This window comes from Dasypus novemcinctus, chromosome 10 (genome assembly GCF_030445035.2).
Source record: "Dasypus novemcinctus isolate mDasNov1 chromosome 10, mDasNov1.1.hap2, whole genome shotgun sequence".
Classification (NCBI taxonomy): Eukaryota; Metazoa; Chordata; class Mammalia; order Cingulata; family Dasypodidae; genus Dasypus; species Dasypus novemcinctus.
The window spans coordinates 14,600,098-14,610,324 of NC_080682.1; the positions used below are offsets into that span (position 1 = coordinate 14,600,098).

The following is a 10,227-nucleotide window of genomic DNA, read 5'->3' on the forward strand; positions in this document are numbered from 1 at the left end:
CCTCTCTGGAAGCTCCAGGCCAAGGACGGAAAAGCCATTCCTCCTCCTCACCCCCACTCGGCCAGCAGCTCACCTGTAAAGGCATCCCACACTTGAATCTGAGAGCAGGGACAGAAGGGTACAGAGCTGAAAGGGCAGAAAGAGGAAAAGGGCCGGAGGAGGGCCCCACAGGGCCAGGTGACAACGCCCGGGGCCTGCCCTGACAGAGTCCTAGGCTACCCTGGTGGGGGAAGGGCTCCAGGGGCAGGTGGCTGAGTTCCATGCCCAGCCCCATCCAGAGAGAAGCCTGTGGGGGCTCACCGGGCGAGGGCCAGTCTCTGTGCCTGTAAGAACTGGCTCAAGGTCCTGGCCTGCTGGTCGGGACTTGCAGGTCAGGCGCGTTAGATGCCCAGAGCAGGGAATCTGGTAGCACATTAGTATCCCCTGGGAGCTGAACAAAGGGAAAAAAAAAAAACACATCCCTCCACAGAACAACCCATCAGACCCACCGGCCTGGCTGAGAACCAGGGCGCAGCGTTGGTGTGACCTGGAGGGCACTGAATCACCAACTCCTCAGTGTGGTGGGGATGCAGGGATGGCAGGCAGGAGTCACACTCCAGCACACTGGGGCTCCCTCCCCACCCCCACCCCTTCCGCACCCCCTATTCCAACAGTGCTGGTGAGTTCCAGGAAGCTTGTGCCTCCCTCACTCCCACGCTCCTGGAGGGCAGGGTAACTGGTACCAGCCTTGCTTTTCTGTACTGTCCCTCCCTCCCCTTCTTCCAGCTTCACACTGCCCCTACAGGGAGAAGTCAAGAGGGCCGGAGGCACTGCAGAAATGGGCTTAGCAGTCCAGGGAGAAATCAAAGCAATCCAGACTTTGAGTAAATATATTTTATATGGAACAAGATAATAAAATAGCGTGCACTTTATTTAAAACCAACCAAGCACTGATAAAAATATCTATTGCTCCAGCTGTGATTCTACATCAAACTTGAAAAGTAAAAATTGGGCATTTATTCTTCATATCATGTGCCAGGCTTGGCAGAGGACACCCACTCCAGAGCCTTGAGGGAAGAAGTGGACCCTGACCGCCAAGAGCCAGGGTCCTGGTGTAAAGGGGTCAGCGCGTAGGCTCACCCAGCCCTGGGCGGGCGGGCAGTGTGCGAGGGGACAGGGACTATGGTGCCTGCCTGCTGGCGCTCCTTCTAGTCCACTGGGGTGGGCACTGATCAGCAGCTCCTCGGTGGTAGTGAGAGGAAGGAGAGGTGTAGAGGACCTGCCTGGAGCCGTGCAGACAGGGAGACGGCCCCCCTTTCTCCTTCGGGGTCTCTGAGATTCCCATAGGGGATCTGCTGGTCACTGCAGGGTCCTATGAAGCAGCAGCCCTCTTTTGCTTTTGTTAAAGGTGAATCAAGCTTCTGAGAAGGACTGGTCTCTCCCTGACACAAAGAGGCCCCAGTACACTTTCCTGCACACAGCAGAAGAGTGGGCAGGCAGGGGGGCCCCTGCTGGCACGGATTAAGGCACTTGTAGCAGACTCAAAGAACATCCTCACCCCCAGCTCCACACTAGAACTTCCCCACAGGGGATCCTGTTCCGCCCACCCCCCCTCCCCTCTCCTCTGGCATCATTTGTCCTGCCACTCCCTCCCCCTGCTGGGCAATGAAGCACAGGAGCAGGCCTTGAGGGACCGTGGTTTGGTTGGAGTACAGGGTTGACAGGAAGAAAAAAAACAGGAAGCAAGCTGGGGCCTTGGCAAAAGGGGAGCTACAGAAGGACAGGAAAGAAGAGCATCAAGAGGGGAGGCAAGGCTGCCACAGCGGGAGCTGGTTGTGTCGCCGGAGACCAATGGCAGAATGTTCACTGAGGGCAGACGCAGAGGCTGGAGGTGAGGTCCCTCCAGCTTGCCCTGGCTAAGGCAGGCTGAGAGCAGAGAGAGGGCTGTGAGAACGAAGCCCAGACAGAGAACGTCCGGAGACAGAACCCCTGGGGAGCATCAGGGGAAGAGCCTTCCTCTCTCTCAGCCAAAGGGGTCAAGTGCAGAGGCAAAGGTTTTGAAGGTTCAGAAACAGGGCAAGAAAAAGGCAGGGGCCCAGAAGGAGGGCTCTGTGAGCCAGAAGCAGCTCAGCTCTTTGGTATGATGAAGGCGGCGTAGCCAAGCATCCTTCTCACTCCTCCTCCACGCTCCGGGGCCCCTTGGCCGCCCGCTTCTGCCGCCAGCGCAGCTCCTCTACCTGGCGCTCCAGTCCCCGCACCTTGGCCTCCAGCTGGGCCCCTGAGGCCCGGGTGCCGGTGAGCCGGCTCAGCAAAGCGTAGAGGGTCAGCAGGGCCAGGAGTAGCAGGGCCCGGGTGGAGGGGTCGGGCACCGACCTCACCAGGGCCACAAAGCCCACCAGGATGATGACAAGCTTCAGGCCCCACAGGATCCGCCCCAGCAAGGACAAGACCAAGCCGAGGAGCAGTGACAACAGCCAGTAGACAACCAGGGCCCCTGCTCCCCACAGCAGGAAGGTCTGGACCTGGCTTGGGCTGAGCTTCAGGCCCTGGGTGAGGTGATCACCTGGAAGAAGGGAGAGTCACGGGTCAGCCAGCATGGAGAAGTGGTAAGGGCAGAGAGGGGCAAAAACCAAAACTGCAGGGAGGAAGAGACCCCCTTGCAAAGGAATAATCCTTTCCCACAGAGTCCACGAGTCATGGGTCTGAATCTTGGCTGTGTTTCTGGCTGGCTGTGGGACCTTGGGCAGATAACATCCCTTTACTCAATTTCATCTATTAAATGGGAATAATTCTACCTGCCTTGCTGGGTTGTCTTGCTGTGGTTCACAACTAACTGAGATCCTCTAGCTTAGCCAGTGCCGGCCACAAAGTAGACACGTGCTGCGTGGCGGTAGTTATTCGCTGTTCTCATGCCATTCCTCTGGGGAAACCTGGGAAGTGCCGTGCAGCCTGGGAAAAGTCCAGACCCTGACAAAGATAAACCCCCATAAGCAGGAAGTCATGGGCTGAGCTCCGCTGACCTCACCAGTTCTTGGCCACTTACCATCGAGTCCCAAGGCATTCAGAAGTTGTGCAGCGATTCCAGACAGAGCAAAGCAAGCCACTGAGATGGCTGACGAGATGGCCCACATCACCTGAGACAAGGTCTGTGGAGAGAGCATGGGTGAGATGAGTCCATAATTAACAAGGCTCCTCTCCTTCAAGTGCAATCACCACTGCCCAGGAAGTGGGAAGGCCTGTGCTTTGCAGCCAGTGGTGATGGGCCTAGGTCGGAGGTTTGTGGGCCCTAGGTCTGGCTTGCACATCCACTTGACAATGCCCATGGATGCAGAGCAGGCCGTTTCTCTTTCCTGAGCTGGAAACCAGGGCATCTGGGGCCCAATTTGCTGGGAGACTTTGGTAGTTGTAGTATGTGTACAGATGCGGGAAGTAGGAATGAAGCAGGGGGTCACGAAATCCCTTTAGCAGACCCCACATGAAATGGGAGTCCTTCTCGCCCCCACAGGAATCATGAAGGCATGGGGAATCACCTCTGTACAGGACTAGGACCTGTGATGAAAAAGGAGCCAATCAGCTGTCCTCTATCATGGATTTTACAAATGAGAGTCTCAGCCCTTCAGTACAACCTGTCAAAGTGTGCAACACCATCCTTGGAATAGAGTAGAAGAGACAGCCCCTAGGTCAGCGCCAACCCCACCTCTCCAGGTGAAGGAATGAATGCAGGTCTTGATATTTTGCCAATTTAAGTCTTTAAGTCAGATTTAGACCAAAGACAGGCTCATGGTCACCCAGTGACATGAAGTTTATAAACATGGCTCATTTCCCATCCTTTCTGGCAAAAAAAAAAGAGGCAGGAGGAGCCAGGGAAAGATGAGGGTGGAGCAAAAAGGTCCTAGGGTAGGAATCAATGAGAGCAAAAGGCTGAAACTGTCTGGCTTTTTTGGTGGAATGTGGGCTTTTATGCATTAGGCATTGTGACCCAAAGAGGACATGAAGCCCAGACAGGGTGGCCATTAACCGCGTCTCTTCCCTTATCTCGACTTAGTGCATGTGATCACAGTGTGACTACCTCCCTTACCTCTGAAACCAGGTGCATGGTCTCTGGTCCGATCCAGGCATCCAGGGTCTCTCGCAGAGATCGACCTATCTGAGCCAGGAGATCGACTGTGGGGGGTTCCCTCTTCTGCTGCCCAGGTGGGGCAAAGTCTCGAGGGGACTGGGACGAAGCCGAGTGGATGAGGACGAGAGTCACCAAAACCACGAGGATGGCTTTGAACAGATGCTTGCCCCATGGCGAACTGCTGCCTGAGCCTGCCATGGCTGATTCTACCAGGAGAGAAACACAGGGTGAGCAGAGCTGGGACTGGTATAAAAACCACTCTCCCAGCTGTGGTTTGTCCCAAGACCCTCCTCCTCCTGTACCTCCCTAGCAAGCACCCAAGCTGAAGCCAAAAGAGAGTGCTATTAGGTGAGAAAGGAAGAACTGGGGTTCCATCTTAAGCTGGGCACAACCATCTGATTCACGAGTTCCTCTTTCACATTCTTTACCTGTGTGTATTAAATAACCAGCAATTATTTTTCAATGCCTTAGGGGTGGAGGAGAAAGTTTATGCCAGTTCTAAAACTCTGAAGGCCTATCTCTACATATTAGGTGCTCTGGGCATGGAAGAATTCTAAGACTATAAGAATTTGTCCCCAAGGAGTTTATATTCTACTTAAGATAAAGTTGATACCAAAAACCCCCCAAAAAACTAAAAAAATAGTATACAAAATAGTATCACCACCATATAATGATGCACAGAAAAGTGCTTGATTCTGGGGTCTAACAAGAATAATAACTATACACATGCCCGTGGCTCAGAAGGACTGTCACATGGCTTTCTTTATCATCCCCACTTGAACCAAGGAGAAGAAACACTCTGAAGCTAGAAGCTGAGCAATTTGCCCAAGGTCACGGGGTAAAGACGTGGCCAGACAGGACTGGAACCCAGGCCTTCTTCGTCCAACTTGCTGGAGTCCAGGTAATACAGAGCTTCACACCGTGGTGGCTCAGAGCACTGGTGCCCGTGGCCCAGGCCCAGAAGAGGTTCTGATGTCACTGTCAGGGTGTAGCCTAGATATACAGATGTGGAAAGCAGCAACGTTGAGAATCCCTGATACACAATGACTGTAACTCTTGGTCCCCCTGCCCACCCCGCACCCTCAATGTAGACAAAGGGGTAGAGAACAACCTTTAAGGAAAGGTAGTGTTATTATTTTAAAAAAGGCTAACATTTATTAATAGCTAGGTCTTGCTATGTGCCACTTATCTCATTTAATTCTCACAACAACCTATCAGATAGATACTATGCTCTCCTATTTTTATGGATGAGGAGAGCGAGGTCAGATAAGTAAGTAGTAGATGGGGAAACCAGGATTTGAGTCCAGGTGCATCTCATGGAAACCCTCGCACACAGCCACTCCATTGTATTCTCCCCATCTTAAGTCTCAGGAGTGATTTAGAAAGCTATACAATAGATTATTCATGAACTAAAAGAAACTTGGCATCTACCAGTTGTCTCGGTGAATGACTAGAGAAAACATTCACCTAACCACTTTTGCTCTGATCTGTCTGTAACATGATGCTACAGGCAAGTTAAGACCCAACAAGCACCAACTCATTAAGCCCCCAGGAGAGGATCAGCCAGGAAAAATGTTTGCATTTTCCTATTTCTATTTGCCGCCAGACTTGAGAAATGTCAAACAGCACCAGCAAACCCCCGGTTCTCTCCCCGGCTCAGAAATGAACCTGTAGCTCCAGGGAGTTTCCAGGATTAAGGCCTGAAGACTGCAGGATAAACCATGCCCCTGAGGCAAGAGCAGCCAGGCTTTTGAAGTTTCAGCAGTTACCATGGCACCCAGGGAGCTGGCCAGAAATCCAGAGCTATTAGGAGGGAGAGGGAAGAGAAGCACCTTCCTACTCTTGCTTAGTGGGAAGGAGGAGGGTCCAAGAATGGGGGTTCTAAAAATACTACATTCGGGGGCACTCTCTGGCCCAGAAATAGCCACTCTAAGCAATTCCTGAGGCCTGTGGGATCACACAGGGCTGCAAAACACGCAATTCATGTGGAAGGGCCTCCGGCTGGGGGAGCCTTCCAGTCTTCTTGGCACAAATCAAGAGCTAGAAGGCTCGCTCCTGCCTGCCAGTGGTCGGAGATGAGGAAAGCACAGGTCAGTTCCTGAGCTATCTGGGTCAGAACCAGTCAGGGACTTAAAGAGCAGGGTTGCTATCTTGGTTGGATCCCATACCAAGGACCTCCACCAGGCAGGATCAGATGTCATCTCCTCTACTCTAGAAGGTCAGGGTGACTGTGAGCTGCTGCCCCAGGGCAGTCAGCTGTGTTCTGTACCAGCCTCAACTTTCCAGCGGCCATCTGCCCCAGCTTAGGGGAGCCCAGAAACCCTGAAAAAAACCCTCTGCAGTGAGGTAGGCATTGCCCTGCCAGCTGGCCCCCTAGCCCAGAAACCCTGAAAAAAACCCTCTGCAGTGAGGTAGGCATCGCCCTGCCAGCTGGCCCCCTGAAGTGTATCTGAAATCCACACTGAACAGAATCCTGCAATGTCCCCTCTAGAGATACCCTGAGCGGCTGACTGGCTAGTTTATTTCTTCAAATTGTTTTCTCTAACAAAATTCTTTTCATTTCTTCCAGGATAATTCCAGGCAACAAACATCTATCCTGCCACCATGATACCTCCCCGTTTTGGCCTGAATACTTGTAAAAGCCAAAGAAGCCATGGCAGTCAAGAGCTGAAGCAGTCACAAATTCTCAGAAGATGCAGCGTGCCTTCAACTTATTCACCTTCTGTAATGCCTGGCCTCAGACAAAGAGTAGGCGATCAACCACAACAAAACTAAGCATTATCATCTTTTTTGTGTGGTGCTTTATCCTCCACAAAGCGCTTGATAGATGCCATTTCATTTAACTCTTAACAACACTCTTAAAAAGGATTATTACTTTCCCCTTACTCAGAAAACTGAGGTTCGGAGAAGGCAAGTGATTTGCCCAAGATCACACAGCAGAACTGGGACTTGACTCCAGAACAAGATCTAAATCTGGCCCTTTTGCTCGTTCCATAACCCCATGCAGCCTTCCTGAAAGTCATGTATTATGATGGCGAGGCACAAGACAAGCCTCATAAGACATGGCCCCAGCCCAGAAGGAGCTTTAAGTTCTGCCAAATATCAACAAGGTCAAAGTGGGAGGACATCCAGACTCCCAAGAGGAGACCACACACCAGGAGATGCTGCGCCTTCAGGTCAGGCTTTTGTACCAACAGGTATGAGAGGACAGCAAAAGATGGGGGTAGGACCTGCCACTTCTGCTCAGGCAGCAGCATTATGGCTTGGACAGGGCCGAGAGAACCCAGCTAGGCAGGGGGAAATACTTGACTTACTATGGTAGTGAGTACACACTATATGTTTAGCTGTGGTTTGCTAAGAGGGCAGGGTGGGGCAGTCCACACACTCCCTGCCGAGGTTCCTTCCCCCTCTTCCCTTGGGTGAGTTTCCTTTCAGGCTATGAATCACTACAGAGCAGGAGGGGCAGCTGCCTTACTGCCCTCTGCCGGCCCTGATTTTCCATCCACTGCTCATAGCTGCCTCTACGTCCAGAGCAGGAGTTCTCTACGGTTGGCTCATCAGAACCCGCCTGTGGAGCCTGTGAAAGGATGGCTGCCCCACCCAAGGCCTCAGACTCTCCCAGAGAAGGGGTCAGCCTTTTGTTTTGAAATCTCCCCAGGGACCGGTGCATGGCCAGACTGATGCCAGAAATAATCAGCAGTGCAGGAAAAAAAGTGTACAAAGGACTCTAGTTTGTTGCAGACTGAGGTCTGACACACACTGGAAGCCATCACCTTTATGCCAGCTATTTAACCTGTTTGGGCTTCAGGCTCCTCAAATGTAAAATGGCCTCCATCACAGTTAAAGGGTTGTTGCAAAGAGTTAAGATGTTTCTGCAAGAACTTTATAAACATCCAATAAGAGTTGTGGCCCACTTTCCCACACCCACCCCCAATTGTCAATATACCACTCATCACATTGTAGCTGTTTTATATATGCCTGTCTCCCACTTTAGACTTTCAGCATCTCCCGTCAGACTTCACATCTAACCTCGTGGAATCCCCCACGTCTGGCACAGAAGGGCAAACAAATGCTTACTAAATTAATATTAAAGGCATGGCAGGTCCCCCAAATATGACCCAAATTTACAGCGGCCACCCAAAAAGCACAGCTACGCTGAAAGGAAACTTCTTGAAGGGGAAAAGCTTCCACTGCAGAGAACTAAGCCAGCGCCCTGACAGGTCGGGCGCGACTTGGGCTACGCACCCTGACAGCTGCTGCCCAGCAACTGTTTGGGGGCAGGGCAAAAGGCAAAGAGGCAGCTTCCCAGCCGCGCCGTGCCCTCCCCAGGGCGCAGCCTCCCGCGGCAGGGTGTCAGTGGCATGTGCTATTTCGAACTGCGCGTCCCCTGGCAAGCCTCGCGGGGTGGCGTCCTTGGCATGGGAAGCGGCGCAGCTCAGGGGCTCCGGGTACCGACCCCGAGGGGCTCGGATCGAGGCCGCGGGAGGCCGGACCGCCGGGCAGTCGGCGGCGAGGAGCAGGGCGCTAGCCTCGCCTCGTCTAATGGCAGCCGCCCCGCCACCGCGGGACCTGGGAGCAGCGCTCGGAATCCTCTTCTCCCCGGAAACGCGCGCGCCCCGGGTTGCATAGCAACGACGCCCCGGGTTGCACAGCAACGAGGATCCGGGTCCCGAGTTTGTTTCCCCGGTCGCACGAGGTCGGACCCCACCCCACTCGGCCTCACCAGGCCTCAAAAGGTCCGGCCTGGTCTTACTCGCATTGCTGGCTGCCTCCCCGCCCAAAGTGATGCCCCCCGGCCGCGGTCTCGGCTCGCACTCACCGGACTCCGGCCACCGCTGCCCTTCACGTGCGACTTCGCTAAAACGCGCCACCAAATCCGCGCCTCAACTCCGGGCGTAGGTTTACAGCCTACGCGTGCGCAAGGCGGGAGGACCCCAGAGCCAGGCCAGCCTCCTTCGCTTCCCAAGCCTCGTGCCCTGAGCGCATGCGCCCTACCTTCTTGATTACTTTTTTTTTTTTCCCGCCCCAAGCGTTCACAGCAAGAGAAGAATGGGATCGGAAGTTCGAGCTGGGAACGGAAATCTCTGGCAGGAAAGGCGAAAGAAGTGACTATGTCTGGGCTGTAGAGTAAGTCAACTGAATCTTTGAAATCGGGATCGAAGCCAATTTGCCTCCCCAGCCCCTCGGAGTTTTGGGAAATGTAGTTCTCGGGATACGTAGTGTCTCCTGGGGCATCGTGGGAAATGTAGTTCTAACAAGGAGGCGCCCACGGGCACCTGATGTTCAGAGAAACTTTTCGCGTTCTAAAGACACATAGGGAAAAAGGTGTGAGCGGGGCAATTAGAGGCACAGACACACAGAGAAAATACATCCACTCTATCAGAAAGTACGTCCACACTTGAACCCTGCTGTTGTTCGCTCAGAATTTTAAAGTAGAAAGGCAAGCAACATTCAGGCCCCTTCAACATTGTGTAGGGAAACGTGGGGTGAGGGAATTCATTGCCTGGGCGCATCGCTTGATTTCCTTAGGCCTCAGATTCTCCAATTTCACTATGAAGTACCTTACTATAAGGTACTCAAAGTGCCACTTCACAGTGAAGATTCAGTGAAGTGAAGAGAATGAATTTTCTTTTGAAAACATCCAAGTTGCTGTCCAGATGCCTTTACCGCCATCACCTACTGCTGTAGACAGCTATCCTCTGATGTTAAAATCAGTTCCTCAAACTCAATGTTCTAAAACGAAACTCGCTTTTTCCCTACTTGAATCAGCCTTCTGATTCTGCCTTCTTGCCAGATTACACGTACGTGTGGCTTCCAATCTGTCGCCTAGTCCAGTTGTTTCTTTCTCAGACTCACCCATCTACATTTAGGTCCTTATCACTTACTGCCTCAGCCAGGAATCTCTCTTCTGGAACAGGCTGTGATAGCATCTTTAGTTATGTAACAGTGATGATTTTACATTTGCTGTTGAGATTATTTCTGATTTGTAGGACTATTAATCTCAGATCCTGCACAGACTTTCCTGTGTAAGAAAGGTAATTTTCCTCCTGTGACAACTTGATTTCTTTTCGACTCGTCTTTATCTTGGGGTGGTAGAAATAATCTCAGATAATTCAGAGTTCTTCCCA

The 10,227-nt window shown here is 52.5% G+C and overlaps 1 protein-coding gene across 1 annotated transcript; it reads right to left on the reverse strand.

Annotated features, from left to right (window-relative positions):
• Positions 1-858: 858 nt before the first annotated feature.
• Positions 859-9,218, reverse strand: TMEM109 (transmembrane protein 109). Its single transcript, XM_058305379.2, has 4 exons — positions 8,919-9,218; positions 4,058-4,305; positions 3,023-3,125; positions 859-2,542 (listed from the first exon to the last, which is right to left on the reverse strand). Exons 2-4 carry the CDS (start codon positions 4,295-4,297, stop codon positions 2,151-2,153), a joined length of 735 nt encoding a protein of 244 aa, XP_058161362.1. The 5' UTR covers positions 4,298-4,305; positions 8,919-9,218; the 3' UTR covers positions 859-2,150.
• Positions 9,219-10,227: the final 1,009 nt, after the last annotated feature.

What these genes read in the sequence shown, in the direction of transcription:
- TMEM109 (XM_058305379.2), bottom strand. Translation starts at nt 4,297, where the DNA reads ATGGCAGGCTCAGGCAGCAGTTCGCCATGGGGCAAGCATCTGTTCAAA. An exon ending in CCATGCACCTGGTTTCAGAG is followed by an intron (nt 3,126 to 4,057) that starts GTAAGGGAGGTA and finishes CTCTCTCCACAG; the next exon opens with ACCTTGTCTCAGGTGATGTG. An exon ending in GAATGCCTTGGGACTCGATG is followed by an intron (nt 2,543 to 3,022) that starts GTAAGTGGCCAA and finishes CCCTTCTTCCAG; the next exon opens with GTGATCACCTCACCCAGGGC.